Source organism: Acomys russatus, chromosome 12 (assembly GCF_903995435.1).
Source record: "Acomys russatus chromosome 12, mAcoRus1.1, whole genome shotgun sequence".
NCBI lineage: Eukaryota > Metazoa > Chordata > Mammalia > Rodentia > Muridae > Acomys > Acomys russatus.
In genome coordinates, this window is record NC_067148.1 from 59,380,574 (window position 1) to 59,406,011 (window position 25,438).

At 38.7% G+C, this 25,438-nt stretch overlaps 1 protein-coding gene across 1 annotated transcript in view; it reads right to left on the bottom strand.

Annotated features, from left to right (window-relative positions):
• The window catches only part of Smchd1 (structural maintenance of chromosomes flexible hinge domain containing 1), a 120,670-nt gene that overhangs the window by 23,240 nt on the left and 71,992 nt on the right, over positions 1–25,438 (bottom strand). The window contains exons 29-37 of the mRNA XM_051153692.1: positions 24,699–24,866; positions 18,601–18,726; positions 16,554–16,633; positions 15,951–16,108; positions 11,624–11,739; positions 10,494–10,558; positions 2,768–2,855; positions 1,867–1,998; positions 1,451–1,603 (exon numbers count right to left, since the gene is read on the bottom strand). Of these exons, the coding sequence (XP_051009649.1) occupies positions 1,451–1,603; positions 1,867–1,998; positions 2,768–2,855; positions 10,494–10,558; positions 11,624–11,739; positions 15,951–16,108; positions 16,554–16,633; positions 18,601–18,726; positions 24,699–24,866 (1,086 nt within the window). The remainder of the gene's footprint in view (positions 1–1,450; positions 1,604–1,866; positions 1,999–2,767; positions 2,856–10,493; positions 10,559–11,623; positions 11,740–15,950; positions 16,109–16,553; positions 16,634–18,600; positions 18,727–24,698; positions 24,867–25,438) is intronic.

Sequence of the window (25,438 nt, forward strand, 5' to 3'; positions counted from 1 at the left end):
CTAAGGGTAGAGGCACCGGACCCCTGGGAGCTGCACTGCAGTCCTGTGGAAGGGCATCAAGCACTCTAACTGCAGAGCCAGCTCTTTAATGGAATGAAGCTAAAAACAAAGTAAATACTTAAACTAACACTGTCTAATCTCTAACAAACAATACTGTTGGGGACCAGAGCTAGGGCCTCACACATGAGGGATCTAACCATGAGCTGCTACAGCCCCAGCCACTCCCGGGCATTTTTACACTTACAAAGAGTCTCGATGAACTGCCCAAGGATGGCTTCAAACTTAAATCTGTTGAACTGAGGCAAACCCAACCCCTCTGCTTCAGCACACTGACCTTGGCAGGGTTACAAGGGTTAACCATGCTCAGAAAAATAAACTGTAAATTTGATTACAATTGTTCAAAGCTCTTCATATGCAAGTAATAAGTGCTTGGTGTGGTGGTGCACTCTGCAACCCCAGGCTCAGCAGACGACAGGAAGCTTTGCGTCGTCCTGGAAAACACTCCTCCCCACAAAAAAGACATACAGAGTTTCGGTAGAAATATAAATTTAAAAATACTTGTAATAATGGTAAAAAAAAAAAAAAAAAAAGTTAAATATGTATATTATTTTATGGCCAATTTTTTTTCTCTTCTCAGTAATTTCTGAAGTCAATCAGTATCCACCTACCAATGAACCAATCTAGCTTCCACACACAGAAGAAGGAGAAACAGTTCTGATAAAAAAAATAAACTTTGGAGAAGAAATAAATTTGTACCAAAGACTGATGAAAATAACTGTAGTCAGTTTATTAATAATATAGGCTTTTATTCAACAAAGAAGAAATGTATCAAAAATAAGCTAAACAAGATAAAATATTCCTGCAAAAGCTTGGTCCTACAACATTACTAAAATAGAAATCAACATCCTTCATTATATATTAAATGCACCAAGCTATGCTAGTGTACACATACACGCTATAGCTTCAGATGTATCAGCACGGTAGAGCCAGTCAGTGTTATTTCTGTATAGTTAACAACATAACAATTACTTTATGGAGGGTTTTTACACTGAATTAAATATTAAATATAATATTACACTGAATTAAGTATATATGACACTATTTTCATTTTAGAAAAATAGCAACGATAGGCTAATAATTTATTAAATTTTTACCTAGCCTATATTTTGTTTGTCTGTATAATACTAGTAACTACAACAAAAGACAGGCATATTGTCACCAAAGCTGAAAAATCAGCACAATAAGCAAAAGCTATTTGTCATCCCATATGGAAGAAGATCTATGGAAACACCGTTCTGGGTCCAACTTGTCATAGCAAAGTCACAAACACGTCGACTGACTTTTTAAACTTACTGCACTAGACATGAACCGTCAGAGCATCCTCCCAGCTGCACATACAGAGACCAGGTTAGCATCATGGATGCTGGAAAAGACGATCTAGGAAACTTACCGTGATTTCAGCAGAACCATTCACAAAGGGAAACTCAAGTGTCCTGACCTTCCCGATGAAGAGTGGGGCATCACTGTCCTCCTCATTAAAGCCTTTAATGGTAGCTACTACAGTGCCAACCAGATCCGTTCCGGTGTGATTACCATAATTATCCTTAAAATACACAACGGGAAAGAACTAATTAGAAGACCTGGCGAGAAGGCAGCTGAGAGAAGAGTATGAGTAAATCAGAAACAAGGCACATTGCTATCTCAAAACAGAGATGTTTACACAGATTTAATTCGTTTAAGTTTTTCCAGTAGGTTTAGAGTGAGTGATCATTATCACTCTGTAACAACCATTCTGAATCTGAGTATCAAAGCCAATTACTCTTGTTAAAGTCTGCAGTGTTTGAAGAAGGTACAGAGAGACATTACTGTAATACTGAGATGTAGGTTTTTGACCAAGGTCCTGCTGGCCATGGAGCGAACATTAGAAACAGCTGGGGTTGCTGGCTGGATGTCAGGAACCAACTTCATAGGCTGATTAGGCAGGACATCAACTATAACCTTAAAAACAAAAGCAACATTTGTATTAACAATGTACTCCGATGAATACTTTACTACTTCAGAGGAAGGGCAGCATATACTAAATAATAAGTTATCCTAAAAAATTTCCTTTTTTCCCCTCAAAAATAATGATTTTATTCTAATTTTTCTGAGTTACATTATAAAGCCCCTGCTTTACCGCAGGTTTACTTGCAATGGCTCAGTCATCTGTCATCAATTACTGCTCTGAAAATATTAAATGAAAAATTCTGGAAATAATTATTTTATAAGATTTCATCACTAATTTCAGTATGTTATAATCTTTTTGATCTTATTATTGTTGCTAATCTCAGCAGGTCTACTTTATTAAAAGTGATCCTAAGAATGCATACATATAGCCAGGCATGGTGGCACATGTCTTTAAACCCAGCACTCAGGGAGGCAGAGGTAGGGAAAACGCTGTGAATTCGAGGCAAGCTTGGTCTGCAAATTGAGTCTAGGACAGCCAGAGCTACACAAAGAAACCGTGTCCTTAAAAAAAAAAAAAAAAAAAGGCAAAAAACAAAACAAAACAAAAAAACCCCAAACCAAAACACCAATAGAAATGAATGCATATACAGGAGAAAACACAGTCTATTGAGTTTAGTTTAGTACTGGGGACCCACTGGGGGTTTTCAAATGCCTCCCATGAATAGGGAAGTGACTTTTGCACCTAATAATTCTCTTTAAAAACAAATACTTTGTTTATAAAATGAGTAAATACCATGATACATAAGATAAGTATACAAACCTGTTCACTGTTAAGCATATTTGTTTTATCGAGCATAAAATCAAACTGGATACAGTATGTTCCCACTTTGTTAGGGATTGTTTTTTCCCTAAAATAAAGAGGTAAGAGCAGTAAAATTTTAACAAAAAGTAGAAGAATTCAGAGCATTAACATTTGTTTCCTTTCATAACAAGCAAATGAACAGAAGAATTACTAATGCTGCACACCTAATATTGACTTTAGATTACTTATTACACTTTTTAATGTTTTTGCCTTCTTTTTGTTCTCTTTTATTTATTTATTTATTTATTTATTTATTTATTTATTTATTTATTACGTATACAGTGTTCTGCCTGCACGTACACCTGCACACCAGATCACATTACAGATGGCTGTGAGCCACTATGTGGTTGCTGGGAATTGAACTCAGGACCTCTAGAAGAGCAGACAGTGCTCTTAACCACTGAGCCATCTCTCCACCCCGTTTTTTGCCTTCTTGTTTGTATATATACAAGGCGGCAGATCACCTGGTACTCTGACCTGGTGTTACATGTGGCTGGGTGCTGGGAACCAAACTCATGTCCCACCTTACTAACCTTCAACCAGGTTGGCCTCGAACTCACAGAGACCCTCAGGTATTTTTCTTAATGTCTGACTTTATGTAGTCAAGCTGTTTATTGTGATTTAATTATCAATAAGAAATTCAGTGCCTATTAAGAGATACACTCAGTCCATTTGAACCATACTCAACCATAATAAAAACATGAAAGTTACAGTAAAAATTAAACAGCTGATCTCCCACATGGAAACAAAAAACAACCTTTTCCTAAAACACTTATGCTAAATAATTGCTTAGGAGCTAACAGCTAAAAGGTATAATAAAGTAGGATGGGAGCTGAGGGTTAAGTCTCACTCTCATGACCACGGTCCCTGGAGACCAGTTCTAGAACACAGGAAGCCTGAGGCGGGTGGACTCCCAAGGCAAGCTCGCTCCAGCTCAGAACTACCTTTATTTACAGGAGAGGCAAATGTAAGCTTCTCTAGGCAAGGGCTGCTATTCTCAATAATCATCTCCACATATACTAATGTCCAAAGGTTAAAATGACAACAATAATAAAAATAAAAATAGTCAAGTACATGAAGAAGCAAAGGAACTAGACTGAAAATGAACAGAAACGAGACATCCTAGGAACCCATGGGAACTCTAAACAGACCTTAGCTACTCAGTCTGATACACTGAGAGGTGACACACGCCTGTAATTCTAGCCTGCCAGAGACTGAAGCAAGGAAAACCAAGAGTTGGAGGACAGACTGGGCTACAGCAACACCCCTCACCCACAGACACACCCCAAAGATGAAATGTGAGCAGACTAGCCCCAGTAACTTAGGGGGTGGAAAAGGGAGAATCATATTTGAATCAAGAAATTTGAGCCTAACTTGAACAAAACAAAGAGACCTTTCAAATAATAAGCCTTGAATAATGAAATACAAGGACTAGGACTAAAAATGCTGCTCAGAAATTGTTAACTCAAGACAGTCTTAACAACAAATTAAGTTCTACCAAATAGAGAACCAGCTAACTGAAAATACCTTAAAGTATCAGACACAGTGGCGCACGCCTTAAATCCCAACACTCGGGAGGCAGGAGTGGGCAGATCTCTGTGACTCTGAGGCCAGCCTGGCAGCTGCAAGACAGCTAGGGCTGATACATAGAGAAACCTTGTCTTTGAAAAAACAAAAACAACCCAAACTAAACAAACACAAAAATGAAAAACAAAACCAAGCATTAGAAGAGTGGAAAGAATGGCAGGCAGATAAAAGAAGAATACCAAGAAAGCTGGGCCTGGGCTGAGGCAGGAGGACCAAAAGGTGAGGAAAACACGGGCCACACAGGCTCTTTGGTACTCTAATAAACTGCCAGCAAAGAAACTAGTTACTAACGTGTCCTTCAAGTATGAAGGTAAGTACAACCATATATAATTAAAGACAACAAGATAATTGATCACCACTAGAAATCTCATCAGAACTTTCTACTGTGAAAGTGTTGAGCCCAAGATTAACAGAAAACACCAGGGCACAATGGCTTATACTTGTGGTCTTAGCATTGGAAAGGTTAAAACAGGAAATTTGCTCTGAGTATGAGGCCAGCTCAGTCTACATAGTTTCAGGCTAGCCTGAGCTACATAATGAGAAGCTGTCTCAAAGAACGAAACCAAACATTCATGGTGCTACACTTTTTTTAATTGACAAATCATTTTTATATATTTATCATGTAAAACTATAGGGGCTGGAGAGATGGCTCAGAGGTTAAGAGCACTAGCTGCTCTTCCAAAGGTCCCAAGTTCAATTCCCAGCGACCACGTGGTGGCTCACAACCATCTATAATGCGATCTGGTGCCCTCTTCTGGTGCACAGGTGCATAGGCAGGGAGAACACTGTATATGTAATGAATAAATAATTAAATCAAATAAATCTTTAAAAAAATTTTAATACAAAACTATAAAGATTAATAGAAAAGTAAGATAAGTATAAATGACCATTTCTGGCATACAATTTAATAGTAACAGTGCCTTAAATGCACAACAAAAAGGAATGTAAACTGGAAGAAGAAAATTAGAATTTCTCAAGAAGACAGAAAACACAAATATTATTACACATCAGAATAGGACACATGCTTAACCTGAAGGGAGCCACTCAGAAAAGAACAAAGAACAAGAAGCCGTAACTTCCAATTCACAGTAATGAGTTTCTGTTTCTTATCTCAGGCAGGGTTTTTCTACATAGTCCTGGCAGGCCTAGAACTCAAAAAGATCTGCTGGTCTCTGCATCCCAGGATGCTGGGATCAAAACACCGTAAGTCAGGCTTTCTAACTTACCAATTTACCATAGAATGACAATTACAGACAATAGATCAAAGTGAAATAAAGCAAGAAAAGTGAGATGGCTCAGTAGGTGCTTGCCAGAGTTCAATGCCAGAACCCCAGGAAAAGGTGGAAGTAGAGAATCAACTCCGCAAATCTAAAAACACAACGCAGGATCAAGATGCCCCAGCAGTTAGTAGCTTTTGTTCCTGCAAAGGGTCTGTCAGTTGCCAGCAGCCACACGGTGGCTCACAGCCATCTATGACTCCAGTTCTAGGGAGCGTGGTGTTTTCTCCTGACTCACAGGAACCAGGTGCATATGTGATGCACATAAATACACACAAAATAATCTAAAGAAAAAAAGACCATATTGAAAATTAAAAACAAACAAACAAACAAACCAGTAACACAGTAGATATAAGATTAAGTGTACTGGTTACATGTAGTCGAAACATTTGAATCAGAGGACGATTACAGCTATCCCCAATAAGCACCAACAAAAAACAAACAAAACCTCAAACCAACACTTACATGACATTATAAAAGATATAGTTAAAAGAATGAGCCAGGTGTGGTGGCGCACGCATTTAATCCCAGCACTTGGGAGGCAGAAGCAGGTGGATCGCTGTGAGTTCAAGGCCAGCCTGGTCTACAAAGCGAGTCCAGGACAGCCAAGGCTACACAGAGAAACCATGTCTCGAAAAACCAAAAAAAACAAAAAACAAAAAACAAAACAAAACCCAAAACAAAAACAAACAAACAAACAAAAACCCAAACCAGCCAACCAGCCAACCAACCAACCAACCAAACAAACAAAAAGAGCCAGTTCTGTGGGCCCAGCACAAGCATCCACAGGCACAGATGACAGTCCAGGAGGTGAGACAACAATTCCGGCAGACAAGCTTGAGGGGCTTCGGGCACTAAGTGCACCAGCTGCAACATGGGTCCAGCTGCAGTGAACAGGACTTTGGCAGTAGAAGACAGGAGAGAAAGCAAGGGCATGAGGACTTGGGTACTTGGAGGCCTGTGAGGCTCCAGGTGTTAGGCAGTGGTTGAGTGCCCAGGAACCCAAGGTGAGGAAAAGTTTGGTCACATCAAATAGTGGAGGGTGTGCTAATCAGAAGCCAAACAGTGGAGCAAGGTTGGGAGAGGCAGGGGCACCATGCTGCAAGCAAGGGTGTGGACAAGCTGGGCGCTGCCCCTCAAGGCACCCCAGACCCTCACAGTGCAGCAGTGGAGAGCGCAAGGCAGTACACAAAGAAAACACAGGCTGATCTGACTGACCCACAGAGTCAACAGTCTCCCCCACTTTCTGAACAAACTAATACAAAGGACAAGACCAGGAGGGAGAGAAACCACAGATTCCCACCAAGAAAAGAAAGCTGGACCAACCTCCACTGAAAAACAGAAAGGTGACTTGAATAAAAGAATAAAAACTCAACCAACTTTACATGTGCAAGTCTCAATGAAGAAACAAAAGTAACACACAAAACCCCAACACAACATGCACCCTCTAAAATGACCGATTCCATATTAAGGGGTTCTAATGACGTAGATGACATTCCAGAAAAAGGAGTCAAAGAATAATTATAACGATGTTCAAACATCTCAAAGAGGCCTTGAGTATACTCCAGAAGGGCACAAACAGCTGAGTGAAACAAGGAACTCAACTCAGGACCTAAAGACAGAATTCATAGCACTCTGAAACGGTGCTGGGTATGAAATGTTGGGGGAGGGGCTAATGTATTTTGATGCTAATTACTGCTGCTGGCTGCCTCTGAGATTAATACAAAGCCATCCCACCTGAGCTAGAGGTGTGGCTAAGGTTACAGAGAGGGGTGGGGTGAGGAAGGAGAAGAAGGCCACCATGGGTTAGATAAAAGAGAATCACATGGTTGGCATGGATGGAGAATTGGGCCCAGATGGTGATAATTAGCAAGTATTTGGGATTATGGACGGGAGGTAGCTTGACAGAAATCATTAGAAGCAGATGGCATGGGATTGGGGCAAGTATACCTGCCCCACTATGGGAAGTAGTTTAGAGGATTAATGCCCGCCCTGCCCCAGGCTACCTATGGGTATTTTAAAATATAACAAGCGTCTGTGTCTTGACTGTTCGATAGCCGGGTATACTGATAATACTGGTAATTTAAAAGACAGTAAGTGGCCCCAATAGTGTAGAGATATATAGGGACTATAAGACAAAAAGTAGATTATTAAATCTACTCCTTAATTTAAGGCCTTAATTGTTACTCACAAATAAAGTTAATTATTGATATGGAATTTTGTATATTGATACAAAGTAGGTTTAATTTTGATACATTAAAATTTAATATTATTCTTCACACATTATAGTTCTACTCTGAGGTATTGTATACCTACAACTCAATTAATATGTGGTTTACTTCCAATGCTCTGGTGGTATCACTGTAAGCTGTTTAGGATAATTAAGTAATACAAGTCTATTGCTGATCAATTAATTCATAGCATGTCAGGTATAAGGATGTGCACGCTAGGTTTCACACATATGATTCTCTAAGTAGATAAGGACTTTAAAAAACCTCAGAGACCAACAGAATATGGCAGTTAAGAATGTTTTTATTATTTTAAAGATTGTGTGACAATAAGACAGGTTAACTCCTGGCAGTACCTCGTCTAACACACACACACACACACACACACACACACACACACACACACACACACACGATGAATATCGAAGAACCTCCTTGTGGAGATGTTTGAGTGTGGCAAAACAGTCGCTGGACAAAAATGTCCTCGTTTCTCCCACAGACAGAATTCTGCCTAAAATGGACAAGTTTGGATGCAGGCAGGCAGAGCTGACAGCCAGACTCTGCCAAGACAAGGTAAACAGGTCCTCAATGGCTCCGGCTTCACAAATATGTCTGTCAGATATACTGGGCAGAAGGCTGAAGAAGATGCTCCAATGTTACATAGAGTTTTGTGTGACTGTCTCTGTCATTTTTTCATTTTGGAAGCTGCTAACCTGAACTTCCTGTTTACTCAGGTAATTAAATTTATTCCTTCTCAAGTCTCTGATGGGGTTGAAGACCAGTTAGTTTTTAAAATTAAACTTAGCTGTTGAAGAGGTAAGAAGATACTTTTAAATGTAGATACTTTTATGTTGACAGATATAAGCTTTAATAGCTCAAAACTTTAGTAATTCAAAACTTTAGACTCACAAAGATAAAACAGATAACATCTCTTCAAGGTTGCCAACTATCTTTTGATTACACATTATGTATGTAAGTCTTACCGATTGGTTTTTATAATTTTTCGTAATTGTACTTACTGTATATAAAAGAAATAACCTTTTATTTAGACAAAAAAAAGGGGAATTGTTGGGGGAATGGTCTAATGTATTTTGATGCTAATTATTGCTGGCCATATCTGTGACCCACCTTTTGATTAATAAAAAGCCATCCCACCTGGCAGCTAAGGTGGGGGGGGGGGGGAGAAAGAGAGAGAGAGAGAGAGAGAGAGAGAGAGAGAGAGAGAGAGAGAGAGAGAGAGAGAGAGAGAGAGAGAGAGACAGAAATCCTGGGAAGAAGAGACCACCACGAGAAAGATGGAGGAAGAGAAGGCCGCCATGGGTTAGATGGAGGAGAAGCACGTGGCTGGCGTGGATGGGGAATTATAGATGGGAAGTAGCTTGATAGAAATGGTAGAAACAGAAGGCACAGGAAGTTCGCCATGGGAAGTAGTTTAGAGGATTAATGTTTGCCCTGCCGCAGGCTAACTAAGGCTATTTTAAAATACAACAAGTGTCTGTGTCTTAATTGATCACTAGCCGGGCCTACAGGTAATACAGATAATTTAAAAACAATAATGAAAACCTCATGATATCAAATGAAAAGCCCGATGAAAAGCCATCAATAGGCTGTTCATGTATAGGGCAGAGTCTCAGGACTTGAAGACAAGGAGGATGGAGGAGCTGGATCACACAGGTAAACATCAGTAAGTTAGAGCAGAAACGTATGCACAGAACACATCAGAGCTTCGGAATAGTATGAAAAGACCAAATTTATGAGTGATAAACTTCAGAGGAAAATTCTATGTTGAAGGCACAGATTTTAAAAAAAAAAAAAATAGTGTCTCGAAAAAAATGTCAAAGAAGATATATTTCCAAGTCTAGCAAAAGAGATATGCAAAAAAACCAAATATACAAGACCATAAAGCAAAGGCCTCTTATATTATAACCAACAGTGCATACAATAAAGGGCACTGAGAGCTGCAGGGAAAAGGCAGGCCGGTCACAACGACAGCTGATAACTCAACTCAACAGAAACGATTCTGAAAGAGTACAGCTACCATTCCAGACTATCACATCAGCAAAACTGTATGCCATAACTGAAGAAAAAAACAAAAGCTTTGCACTATAGAAGCAGACTAACAGATTTATGGCCACTAAGCCAGATCTACAAAGATACTGTCTCAAAAATAAAAACGGTGGAGTGCAATAGAGGAGACCACCTGATGCCCAACTCTGGCGTCCACGAGCAGCTGCACACGCGCGCATACGTGCACGCATGTGCGCGCTCATACAGCACACACTGAAAGAAATAAATAGAGTGATACCATAAACAAATTCTTTCAATATATTTTCTAGGTTCTAATATTAATACATCATAACCACGTTTACGGAGCAATATGGAGCAATACTTAATAAAAAAGAAAACAAAGCAACAACAACAAAGCAAACATGCTTTTCTCAAAACAGCTTCTCAACAAAAATGGTAAGAAATAAAGTCAATGTTTTCTTCTTGACCATAGACTACTTTTTAAAGGGAAAGACTGCAAACATTACTAACTCGAATCACTCTAACCTGAGCATATGGAAAACTATGAAATTATTTCGCTGGTACCTGAAACAGAAGCAGCCATCTTCCTTGTCATGATCTTTTATTTTATTACAACTAAATGTTTCTGCCTAGAAAGGGGAACAGAAGAGGAAGAAAACAAATGTTAAAAGAGTATATTCAGGATGAAAATGAGCACATGCGAATGAATGTACAGACTGCATCTGGATTTACATATTTACTAGTAACCCTGGACCTAAATTAGTAAAGATCCAGATTGCCCAGCTGGTTAACTTCTAGGCTGTTAAGTAAGCTAGCTTTTAAACAGATTATTTAAATGAATGATCAACACTGAAGTGGATTATTAAATTAGGTGCTCTGAAAAGTTTTCGGATTTGGTTTCCACTTTGAGATTTACCTCATATTGTACTATATGAGAACCAATGGCTGCAAGTAACTGTTGAGCACTTGACAGGTGGTTTTCTGAGCTGAAATATACAGTTAGAAACATTCTCCTTATTGATGATTTTGAAAACATCAGGCTAGGGACACACCTCAGTGCATAAGAGAGCTTGCTGTGAAAGCATGAGGACCTAAGTTGAAACCCTAGAGCAAACATAGAAATTGGGCATGGGTTTCCTATCAGTGGCCCCAGCACTGGTGGGGTGGAGACTGGAGGAATCTGAGATCTTGCTGGGAGGCTCGCCCAGTGAGGGAGCTTTGGTTGGTGAGCTTTCCTATCTCAGGGGAATAACGAAACACCAGAGCAACAAAGGTAGACACCTGACATCCTCCTCCAGCATATGCATGTGCAAGCATGGGTGTACATGGAAGTAGGCATCTGTACACGCACACACATGTAGCACATACTTATAACATATGCACACACACAAATTAAATAGACAAAGAATACACAGTGCCAATTTTTAAAATACTGATGGCATGTTGAGATGGTAACTTCTGATATATTAAATGAACAATATTTAAATTATCTTCTTTTTCATCACTTCTTTTTTCTTTTCTGTTTTTGAGAAAGAGTCTCTTTATATATACCGGCTGCTCTGAAAACCTATGCAGACAGGGCTGGACTCAAAAATCACACAGATCTGCCCCAGAGCGCTGGATAAAGGCATGTACCATGCCTTGATGGTACATAAATCACACTGCTTTCCACCTGAGTGCTTGCCATTACTCACATTTGCTGGTGGCTGGGTCCCGCCACTGGACAGCTTCCACAATTTCATGGAAATGCGTGTTGGGTTAATATTTTTGATGACATTACCACCTTCAGAAATCACACTAACCATAAAATCTGTCATGTAAACATAAAATTTACTTACTTATCTAATAATAATATTCTGGTAAAGAAAGTAAGACAATTCAAAGACATGAAACAAAAAGTAATGAGACTATTACTTAACCAGTAACCTCCAGCAAGGATCCTAGGTAACTCAATCACAGCAGGCCACTTCTAGGGCTGAGTCTGAACATCAAGTTCTCCTAGATAAATCTAAGACATTCATCCTCACTAATATATGCCCTTGTTGTAGCTTCAGTTTTCCATGATGTAAGTTAAATCTACCATGCAAAACTGGAATGGCATGACTGCCTGTGCTTAGTCCCTAAGAACTAGCCCAACTGGTCACAATACTACATGCCACGCACACTCCTGGAACAAAAATGTTCTTTTATGTCCTAACGATGTAAAGCAGCTAAAGCATCATGTGTGACACTCCCCATCGTATGTGACACTCCCCATCATATTTACTAGCTATATGCAACATTTTGTACCTGTTACACTTTTTAAAATCAAAGAAAAAGGTTTTTATTTCTCTCAGATTTAACACAAAATTTATAAAGTATAAAACCTATGGATATGTGTATTTTAATTAGTAACAGTTAGTAAACTGTTTCAGCGATTTTAACCCTAACCTTTTGGTATGCTTCCTTCTTTGCATAGAAGTACACATAGGCGATCATCTCTTCAAGGAACAAGGTTTGTAGAAAATTACTCAAATAAAGGACATACTGGGCTGGAGAGATGGCTCAGCGGTTAAGAGCACTGACTGTTCTTCCAAAGGGCCCAGGGTTCAACTCCCAGCACCCACATGGCAGCTCGCAACTGTCTGTAACTCTAAGATCTGATGCCCTCACACAGGCAAAACACCAATGCACATACAATAAAAATAAATAAATTATTAAAAAAAAAAAAAAAAAAAAAAGGACATACTAATTTCCTACTGACAGCAATAGCCAGAGTATATGATTGCTGAGTCATCGCCTACATTCGTCAGTATTTACTGAAAGCTGCAATGTTCACGACTAAACCAAAGAATCCAAGTGAGCAGTTAATTATTGGATGGTCGTTTTCAAAGACTTTAATAGAACCTTACGTAATTTGTATCTCCCCAATTTAGGCTAAATGGTCCTGGCTCCAATGGTGTTGAGATAATAAAATCACAGTATATATAACAGTATATATAACACAGCGTATATAACACAGTGCATATAACACAGTATATATAACACAGCATATATAACACAGTGTATATAACACAGTGCATATAACACAGCGTATATAACACAGCATATATAACACAGCATATATAACACAGCATATATAACACAGTGTATATAACACAGTATATATAACACAGTGTATATAACACAGTATATATAACACAGTGTATATAACACAGTGTATATAACACAGTATATATAACACAGCATATATAACACAGTGTATATAACACAGCGTATATAACACAGTGCATATAACACAGCGTATATAACACAGTGCATATAACACAGCATATATAACACAGTGTATATAACACAGCATATATAACACAGTGTATATAACACAGTGCATATAACACAGCGTATATAACACAGCGTATATAACACAGTATATATAACACAGCGTATATAACACAGTATATATAACACAGTGTATATAACACAGTATATATAACACAGTGTATATAACACAGCGTATATAACACAGTGCATATAACACAGCATATATAACACAGTGTATATAACACAGTATATATAACACAGCGTATATAACACAGTATATATAACACAGCGTATATAACACAGTGTATATAACACAGTATATATAACACAGCGTATATAACACAGCGTATATAACACAGTGTATATAACACAGTGCATATAACACAGCGTATATAACACAGCGTATATAACACAGCATATATAACACAGCGTATATAACACAGCGTATATAACACAGCATATATAACACAGCATATATAACACAGCGTATATAACACAGTGCATATAACACAGCGTATATAACACAGCGCATATAACACAGCATATATAACACAGCGTATATAACACAGCGTATATAACACAGTGCATATAACACAGCGTATATAACACAGTATATATAACACAGCGTATATAACACAGTGCATATAACACAGCGCATATAACACAGTATATATAACACAGCATATATAACACAGCGTATATAACACAGCGTATATAACACAGCGTATATAACACAGCGTATATAACACAGTGCATATAACACAGCGTATATAACACAGTGTATATAACACAGTGTATATAACACAGTATATATAACACAGTGCATATAACACAGCATATATAACACAGCATATATAACACAGTGTATATAACACAGTGCATATAACACAGCGTATATAACACAGTGTATATAACACAGCATATATAACACAGTGTATATAACACAGTATATATAACACAGCGTATATAAATAACACAGTGTATATAACACAGTATATATAACACAGTGTATATAACACAGCGTATATAACACAGTGTATATAACACAGTGTATATAACACAGCATATATAACACAGTGTATATAACACAGTGCATATAACACAGCGTATATAACACAGCGTATATAACACAGTGCATATAACACAGTATATATAACACAGCATATATAACACAGTGTATATAACACAGTGCATATAACACAGCGTATATAACACAGCGCATATAACACAGCATATATAACACAGCGTATATAACACAGCGCATATAACACAGCATATATAACACAGCGTATATAACACAGTGCCTATAACACAGCGTATATAACACAGCGCATATAACACAGCATATATAACACAGCGTATATAACACAGTGTATATAACACAGTGCATATAACACAGTATATATAACACAGCGTATATAACACAGTGCATATAACACAGCGTATATAACACAGTGTATATAACACAGTGCATATAACACAGCGTATATAAACAGCGCATATAACACAGCTATATAACACAGCGTATATAACACAGCGCATATAACACAGCATATATAACACAGCGTATATAAACACAGTGCCTATACACAGCGTATATAACACAGCGCATATAACACAGCATATATAACACAGCGTATATAACACAGTGTATATAACACAGTGCATATAACACAGTATATATAACACAGCGTATATAACACAGTATATATAACACAGCGTATATAACACAGTGCATATAACACAGCGTATATAACACAGTGTATATAACACAGTGCATATAACACAGTATATATAACACAGCGTATATAACACAGCGCATATAACACAGCATATATAACACAGCGTATATAACACAGCGCATATAACACAGCATATATAACACAGCGTATATAACACAGTGCATATAACACAGCGTATATAACACAGCGCATATAACACAGCATATATAACACAGCGTATATAACACAGTGTATATAACACAGTGCATATAACACAGTATATATAACACAGCGTATATAACACAGTGCATATACACAGCGTATATACACAGTGTATATAACACAGTGCATATAACACAGTATATATAACACAGCGTATATAACACAGTGCATATAACACAGTGTATATAACACAGTGTATATAACACAGTGCATATAACACAGCATATATAACACAGTGTATATAACACAGTATATATAACACAGTGCATATAACACAGTATATATAACACAGTGCATATAACACAGTGTATATAACACAGTGCATATAACACAGTGCATATAACACAGTATATATAATATATAACACAGTGTATATAACACAGTATATATAACACAGCAGAGCCACATGATAGTTACCACTTAGTTTTACTGTTTGTTTTGTTTTCATTTCTGTAAGACATAGTCTCACTCTGTAGCCAAGGCTGGCCCTAGCTTTGCTGCAATCCTTCCGCCTTAGCTTCCAAAGTGTTGCACCAGTCTTTGGCTCCCGTTGAAAGTGATTACCTTAACCTATCAGTTTATATATGAACTTGCAGTCCTTCTTTAAATTAAAGGACTACAGAACAACAGGAGGAGGAGAGAAATTGCTTAGTCTGATGTATTTTCTTTATCAACATTTTTAAAAATCATGCTGAACGTCAAACATAATTTGTCCCATTAGTATTACTATAAAAGAAATTACCACCAAAGATTTACTTTAATAGTCTCCAGTACTTACCAGTGAATACATCCCCAGCTATAAAAGAGGCATCTCTGTCATATTTAACATTGAGACGGATGGGTTTCTCAGGGTCTGGAAGAATCATTAACTTAATTGCAGGCCCTTCAATGCTGCTCTTATTATAGACCCCTTTAACCTGCAGTGTGTGTTCTCCCCTAACAACAACGGAAAAAAAATTGGGGTGAGGTTCAAATTACATTGGTTATCACTTAAAGCTTAATGTTTTTAGAGACTACTATTATTATTATTATTATTATTATTATTATTATTATTATTATTATTATTAGTCCTACTCTGAATGAACATTCTTGTCTAACACTACATTGAAGCATAGCTAATATAATCTTTTTTAAAAGATTTATTTATTATGTATACAGTGTTCTGCCTGCACGTCAGAAGAGGGCACCAGATCTGACTATAGATGGTTGAGAGCTACCACGTGGTTGCTGGGAATTAAACTCAGGACCTCTGAAAGACCAGCCAGTGCTCTTAACCTCTGAGCCATCTCTCCAGACCCCAGTTATTATAATATTAAATTCAGAGATTAATAAGAAAATCCAACCTCTGTAACACCAATACTGTAAAACTTTCATTTCTTACCTTGGAGCAAAAACAGTGAACACCCCCAAATTAGCTCTGCCCTGATCATCTGTTTTATACTGTTGGTTTGAAGGCATTAGCTACAAATAAAACAAAATTAGAAGGCCAGTTAGAAAATTCTAGAAATCTATCAAAGTCTTTTCTATTACCACGTTTCTAAAATGTTCTTAAATTATACGTCATATAACTATAAAAAAATTAGACAAAAAACATGTAATCACAGCTCCAAAAAATCATTCAAAAAGTTCTCAAGTTGCAGAATTCTACATTAATTGTATTGGTATCAGCTAAATGTCAAATGAAGCCTGCTTATAACTGGGGAGTATCGGGTAAATAAGTATATACACAGATATACCCAAGTGCGGGTATCACAAAATACCTTTAGTCTTTCTTTTTGCCTTTTTTGTCATTACTCAGGCACGTTGTGTTTTTTTAAAGACTCAAGTGTGCTTTCTAATCTCTGCGGCATCACTGCCTTCACAGTAATGGCCAATGTTTAGATGGGATGGTCAGTGGCCACTTTTCCTAGTAGTGATTAAGAATCTTGAGGTTTTAACGCGTGCTTCTCTAGAATCTAGAACCGTAGCCATATTCTGAAGGTGGAGATAATCACCATTTAATTTTCTTAGAAACAAATACTCAGAAGAAAAGAGACTTTATAGCTGCAGCAGCAGAAGTTGAGACTCTCCTAAATTCTAACTCTCAACCTGCTTACGGGAACACGACAGCTAGGCACAGGCTACAGTGAGGCCATGAATGGGAAGGAAAAGTGATGGGAAAGCCTGTCCTCTACAGAGCCTGTCTCATCTACCAGGCTTTTCTCTGTCTTCCCCATTGCTCCCAAAGTCTTCATCCTAACTCAGAGATGTCTTATATTACTTTTTATAGGGGTGATATCATAGTCTTCTTTGATAGCCCTAAAAATCTTGGTTTTCATGACTTTACTAGGGACATAAACCATGAATATCACATAAGAATTTTGGTACTTTAATTTCCTCCATCAGCTTTTAAAATAAATCCTGGAAAATGTGTGGTGGGATTCTGTCTGAATTAATTAAATTCAAGAGCTCTGTCAGTTCTGTGCAGTATCAACTATTCTATTGCGTTTATAAAACACTGAGGAGTGATACTTTAGGCTGTCTGAACCCATCCTTCCCAGGTCTAACAGCTGTGCCCAAGTTCAGGCAGTTCTTTGTAAGATGAGACAAACCATCCTAATACTCTAAAAACTTCACTTTATCATATACAAAGACTTTGATTTATATTAAACAATAATAAAGATTACATAAGATTATACTTTTTTTGAAAGAGAATAAAATGTGACAACTGATCCTATCATGGGGTAAAGTGCTGATCTTTAGGAAGCCCAAGAGGAAGAAGGTGCTAGAGATCAGACACAGATCTCTGTTTATGCTAGGAAGCACGTTCCTGCTTCTGAGCTACACTGTCTTAAAACACACAATTTTTCTTAAGGCCTAATTTATTTTTGTCTTATGTGTATGAGTGCTTTGTTTGCATGTATGTCTATACTCTACTTGCGTGCCTGTGGAGGCCAGAAAGGGACACAGAATCCCCTGGAACTGGCGTTACTGGCAACTGGTTTTAAGTTGCCATGTGGATACTAAACCGAACTGTGTAGGAATGCTGAGTGAATGTATCAACCATCAATAAAGTGCTGTTCAGCCAATCAGCTGGGCAGAAGGACAGGAAGTGGAAGGCAGGACTTCCTGGAGGGGAGGAAAAAGTCTGAGGGTTGGAGATGGGGACTTGGTGAGGAGCAGTCCAGAGGTCACAGTGGCAAGTGCTTGGAATATATGTATGTTATAAGGGTTAGAGTAGTTTGTTTAGTTCACGAATAGATTAGAATCAGTTCAGACTCTGCCCGGCTAAGTGCTGGCAGCTTTAAAGTACGTTTCAGTCTCCCTGTGTCAGTTATTTGCTTTGTAGGCCGAACGGATACAAAATACTGTAACACCAAACCTATGTCCTCTGCAAGAACAGCAACTGCTCTTAGCCACTGAGCCACCTCTCTAGCCTTGGAACTTACCTTTAAACTGCTAGCTTTTATGAGACTTATTTTCACATTTGGAACTAGTGCAGGATTATCCCACTGATCACAGAGTTGAATGACGAGAGGGTTCTGTAACTGCCTTCCATTAATCACTGGAATAGACTGAAACAGACACAAATGCTTTAATAAACACAAATAAGTATGTACCAAACAATATAATTACTTGTATAGTAGTTTGCTATATTTATGCTTCTTTTATCAATGAATGAACTCTAGGATGCCAGGTTACCACAAATGACCACGTTATACTAAAGATTAATAACCTATTAAAAAGAAAAACAGCACTTGACATTACTTGCTTCTAGTACCAATCTATAGTTTAACATTTCTGCCAATTTTCAAGCTTTTTACACAATGGCATTTAGCAATAACATTTAGCCCCTGAATAAAATTGGTACTAATAATCCATGCTGTAAATTCAAATGCTTGCTTTCTTTCTAGCAAATATGGGAGCTTGCGAGGTCCCTGTAGTGATGCATTAATATGGGATATGTTCAAAGGGCACACTGTTAAGCAAAATACCTCATAAAGCATCAATCTCATGCAAAATTTTAAAAGGAGACAAATAAAAGAGTAAAAAAAAAAGGAAGTTGACTATCTCACACTTATCCATGCTTCCTTTAGTTTCTCTACCCTCCTGTTTTAACTGGTTATCAAACTAGGATGCAGACTGCCAACAATGGAAGAAAAATTAGTGCTTTGTTATGGATAAGATATGCAAACCCTGAGAATCTCAACAATGGCCCATACAATGCTTGGTTCTCTGGGCTACAGACAATCATCACCAAAGATGACACAGTGTGGATTTCTACACTGCTGAGACTTTCACACCCTGTCCACTCTGCTGTTGGTGTAAGAGTCTCACAATGCAGTCTAACAAACCTCCTAAACGTGAGTGTGAGTGCAGCACCCCAGTCTCAGCTTGCCATGCCTCCTAAATGTTGGTGCAGATGGTGCTCACAAATTCCAGGACCACCCTAGCTGCGTCTAAAGGGTCTTTTTCAGTAAAACAGGACTTTACAGTTTAGTAGTAAGTTTTTCAGGAAAACAGTTGAAAATGCCAAATCCCAACATCAGCTGTTGTTTTGTGTCCTTTCATGCTGCAGCAGGCTGGTATCTCAGTTCCTCACTTATGAGACGAACAGCGCATGCACATCAGGGGTGCTGTGCGTGAGAACACCCACAGGCTCATGGGTGACCAGGGGTAGCACTACCTAATAGGACTAAAAATATGGCCCTGTTCGAGGAGTTTGTCATGAGGGTGGGCTTCGAGGTTTCAGAATAGCTCACTCTAAACTCAGTGCCTCTCCCTTCCTGTCTGAGCCCAGTGCCTCTCTCTTCCTGTCTGAGCACAGCTTTTCTCTCTTCCTGTCACCCGCTCTTCCTGTAACTGCCTCTCCAGCATCAAGTCTGCCTGCATGCTGCCATGCTCCCCTGCCATGATGACAATGGACTAAACCTCTGAAACTGTAAGCCAGCCCCAATTAAATGCTTTCCTTTATCAGGGTCATGGTATTTCTTCATAGCAATAGAAACCCCAACTAAGAACATAATAACACTTTTTTCCTCATTACCACACCAGGTGACCTTTTAGTTCCATAGGAAGGGACCCAAGAGTGAGCAACAACTAAGTTAGGAACCTCTAGGATGAGGAGATAGTAAGATTACTTTTCCAGTCCCATTTACCTAAAAACAATGATAAGCACTAAGTAATTTAGGCCCATGTTTCACTTCAAAGTTTCTGGTGAGAACTTATAGTATTTACAAATAAATCTTACAATAATTTTTCGTAAGCTGCCACTACTGTTTACATTCTACCTAATCATAGGAACTTTTGTTCTACCTCAAAAGTACATTAGTGTTTTTTTTTTTTTTAAGAATATATCATTAAATTCTTTATTTGGCACCAAGAGGTATTTAAAAATGTATTAATTTATGTAATGTACTCCCAAATAAAAACAAGTGCACTACCTTTTCCTGGAAGCCCCTATTCAATGCATTATTATAGACAGAAGAAAAAAGAAACCATCTATTTTTTAAAACAAATTATTATAACTAATTTGTTTTTCTCATAAATAAAATATGGTACTATCAGCCTAGAGCACGGGTGTAAGCTCCTCTTAGCTGTTCCTCAGGCTCCTTACACCAGCACATGGCTATGCTAACCCTTCACTTACACCAGCACATGGCTATGCTAACTAACCCTGACTGAAAAGTGAAATTTGACATTGTGGCTCACATTGGCAACCCTGGTACTCGGAAGGCGCAGATGCAAGATTGTTGTGAATTAGAAGCCAGCCTGCTATAGAGTGAGACCTTATCTCCGAAAGTTATCACTAAAAAGTTACAGCCTTCTTACACGAGAATATGAACAGTTTAATAGTAGAATTCTACTAAGTAAAGAGATTTTTGTATATTCTTCAGGTAATAGTGTGATCTGTTCTTGAAAACTGTAATAGTACAGTGGATTGTGCTTCTTTCTTTTTATTGTTAAGACGGGGCATAGCTACACAGCTTTGGTTGGCTTGGAACTGTAGAGATTCAAATGTTGATATGTCCCAAGTGCTGGGATTAATAGTAAACACCACAACCATGTTTAGCCATCTTCAGTTCTTAGATATAAGCCCTAGCTCCATAGTATTTTATGGCTCAGACTTGGTATCCTATGGTTTTTAACTCCCGAGTACTAGGATAGCAGGAATATGCTGCCACACACAGTTGGGTAAGTCAATTTTAAAATGTCTTCACCATCTTCCCTCATTTGTTGATCAGGGGTGTTCAGGAAACCCTCAAAAATAACACAGGTTACTGCCGTGGATCTTGGTAAGCCCTCAAATCACTAGACATGGAGAAAGCAAGCAGGAAGCTTCCACCCTGCTGCTGCTGCCGCCACCGCCGCTGCTTGGTTTTCACAGTACCAGACAGTGCAGTGCAGGCTGCTGGGGAGAAAAGCCCTCAACAACCTTACTCAACTGTGAATGCTACTGATTGCAGTAACAGCTGCCATGGAGAGGTGGGCCTGCTGCTATGGTAGTGGGATGGATGCAATGGGACCAACCAATGTCTGTAGACTTGGCCAAGAACCAAGGCTGTCTGCCTTCCCCCACACTTGTTATGTGTGCACACTGGTACTCCCCAACCCCACATAGTACACAAAAATCAAGACTACAGATAATTGTGTCTTGGAGCTCTGATGCTCTCCTTCAGAAGATCCACGTCTGTTCTTTGCGCCCATGCAGCCCTTACCTCTGGCTCCAGGGGATCTGACCTCTGGCCTCCAAGACTACTCAAACTCATGCCCATGCCCGTACACCTAATGGTCACGTGAGCCCCTGGACTTTTTTTTTAAAGACAGGGTTTCACAACGCAGCTCAGTCTGTCTTTGACCTCAGATCCTTTTCCATTAGCCTCTCTTTAAAATTCTCTAAACATCAAACACAACTTTCCAATAGTAGAAAAGAAAACTTTGTCAAACTAAATGTACTTATACAGAAATATATTATAGAAAAGGGGGAGGCTCAGAAAGACAGGGAGACTAGAAGGCCCTGATGGACAAGAACCCAAGTTTCAGAGTGTGTGTGGTATTATTTCTTGCACAGCTAACATCTCTAATACAGTATGTACTGTCGTTGGGATAGGATTGGGAGATGTTTAATGTTTACCATCTAATTCACTGTTTCAAATCTTATGCTTGTTCTTGCTATTATAACATTAATTCAAAACCCCTAGACATTGCAGCATTTTACCATGGCTCTCTTTTTAAATGGTTTTGTTCCTTTTATAAAACTATAATGTCAAGTAGTTATACAAAGGAGGAGGAGGAAGAGGACAATGATGATGAGGAGGAGGAAGAGGAAGAAGAGGAGAAAAGAAAGAGGAAGAAAGAAAAGAACCCTGAGCTCATGGCCAGAGGTAAAACTACTCTCTTACTCTGCTAGACTCTGCTAGCCAGATTCAGTATCAAACTGGCTTCTCCACTCCCACCTCCACACCATTCATCAGTGCAGCCACCCACAAAGGGTTGAGTGCACAGAGTAAGTGTCTGAGGAGTGTTCACTCATAAATGCTGACGTCTACATTACACACTCCCTGCCCACCAAGGCTCAGGAACCATCATGGACATGAGGACAGGAAGACAGTAACAGCTAGAAACTGGGAAAGACGTAGGTGGAACAGTGTCCTCTGGACTTGACAGGACTGCTATAGTCACGAACTCAAACAGCTGTGGATGTCTGTGTAAGCTGCAAAGACCAAGTCAATCAATCAATATTTCAGTATGGAGAACAGAGGGGCTCCTGAGCCTCCACGATTGCGGGAGGAGCTGCTGACTGCTGCTAGCTTCTGAGTGAGGTAAAGTAAGTTTTCTTGAAGGATGAAGCCCCTGGTAGGTCAAGCACACCGCAGTGGTGGCTTCAAATACGAGAGTACACAGGAAGCAGAAACTGAACCTGGCAGCTATTCTGTGAAAGAGGACGTTAGGCTGCAGTGGCTCTCTACCTTCCCAATGCTGCAACCCTGTAATACAGTGCTACATGCTGTGCTGACCCCCAACCAGGAAATAATTTTTGTTGCTACTTCATAATTGCTGTTATGAATTGTAATGTAACTATTTGATAAGCAGAATATCTGATATGCGACCCAAGTTGAGAAGCCCTGAGTGAAGGGGTAGAGTGAGGGGAATAAATGTGATTAAAATGCAATGTGCTTGTATAGGAAATTCTAAAACAAAACAAAACAAAACAAAAGCTGTATTTTAAAAATGTTATCAAAATATAAGCACGTGAGACAACACATAATTATCATTAAGTCCATTTACACATCTTAAATTTGGACAATTTTTTTATTTCTCAACAAAATGTTTGAGTCAAAAAAACAACAAAACAAAACAAAACAAAAGCTAGATTCTGTGTAGATCAGACTGGCTTTAAACTCAGAAATTCCCCTATCTCTAACTGTACATTCGGAGATTAAAGATATGTACCGCCATGTCACTAGCCTGAATTTATTGGATTCTAAAATTATCACTAAATGAAAAATCAACAGAGGCAAGACTTGCTAGATGTTTGCAAAATTGGTACTTAAGGCTTCAGTAAAGCTGGGCGTGGTGGCACACGACTTTAATCCCAGCACTCAGAAGGCAGAGGCAGGTGGATCACTGTGAGTTCGAGGCCAGCCTGCTCTACAAAGCAAGTCCAGGACAACCAAGGCTACACAGAGAAACGCTGTCTCAAAAACCCAAAACCAAACCAAACCAAAAAACAAACAAAAGCAACAACAACAACAACAACAAAACCCCACAAAGACTTCAGTATTTTCATAGTACGTTTGTATTGGTGCGATGATCTGATGTCTCAACTATGCTTTATAAAAACTTCCCCGAGGCTGGAGACATGGATTAACTTGCTACATCATGAGGTCAGAGTTCAAATTCCAGCACTCATGAAGGATGCTGGATGTGGAACACACGCCTACGACTCAGCTCTGAGGAAGGCGGAAGCAAGATGAACCTGGAACTTGCTGGCTTCCAGCTTAGCCAAGACCAGTCCCAGATTCAGGGAGATACACTAGCTGAGAGGACTAGGCTGAGGGACATTAGAAGAAATCCAATGTGACATCTTTTAGCGCCTGTGTGCACACCTTGACATGTATGCATGCCAGTGCTCATCCACTCATCCACACTTACTGACTCACGCATACAAACAGGCTAATCTTCAAAGAAAAAAACAAAAAGCCAGCAATTAAGTTTTTATATTACTGTAAGAGAACAATGAAACAAAATTAGCAAAACTCAGTTCTGACTGATGAGATGGGTATCTTACAACATTAGTTTTATTACTCTAATTTTTACACATGTCTGCAACAATTTTAGATGTCTAAATTATCACATTCATAATTTCAGCAAACTAGGACAAAGTGAACAATTAAAAGTATTAAGGGCCATCCTGTTTTGTTATTATTAGTTATAACTATTGTTTCTTCTAAAAAACAAAATCTATCTTTTCTAGTCCACCAAGGTTCTGACAGCAATGAGCCTGTGCTATCAAATCTTCTAATCAAGACACGCAGCTGCATACCTCCTTTAGCTCTGGCCAGTCGATGAGCAGCAGCTTGGCTGGAGGTCCAGAAACAAGGTGCACACGAATAAAGTCAGAAAACTCACGCCAAGTAAAACAAAGATCCTTATGTCCAGGAGGACCTGGCGTAAATCGAATGCCTCGTACACTTATACTCTGTGTGTTGGCCTAGTGAAGAAAAGTACAATGGGAAAACACAGGGTTGATATTACTTAGTCTTAAGAAAAAAAAAAAAAAAAAGAAGAAGAAAAAGAAAAGTAGCATCATTTACAGGCTATCTCTGGGTAAGACTGAACCTATGCCAACACTGGCATACTCCATCCTTTTTGTAGGAGAGGAAAAATGGTATTTTCTCTCTTCTGTTAGTGGCCGGGATCTAAAAGCCTGTGAGCATCTCTTTTACCTTCTTATAAATTTGCCCTTTTCTTCTATAGGTTATCATTTGATCAAAATGTTTAAGACCGAGTGTTTCAAATTTTAGAGTTCTCTAAATTTGTTTGTTTGTTTGTTTGAGATAGGGTCTATGCAGCTCCGGCTGGTCTGGAACTGCATTGTGTAGACCAGGCTATCCTTGAAGTCAAAGAGGTACCCAGACTAGCCTTGAACGTACAGATTCGCTTACCTCTGGTCCCTACTGCTGGGAGTAAAGTCATGTGCCACCATGATACACCCAGCCTGGCTTGAGCTCTCTGAATTTTACAATAACTTCATAGATTGATTAAGATTCTTAATCTAGCTAG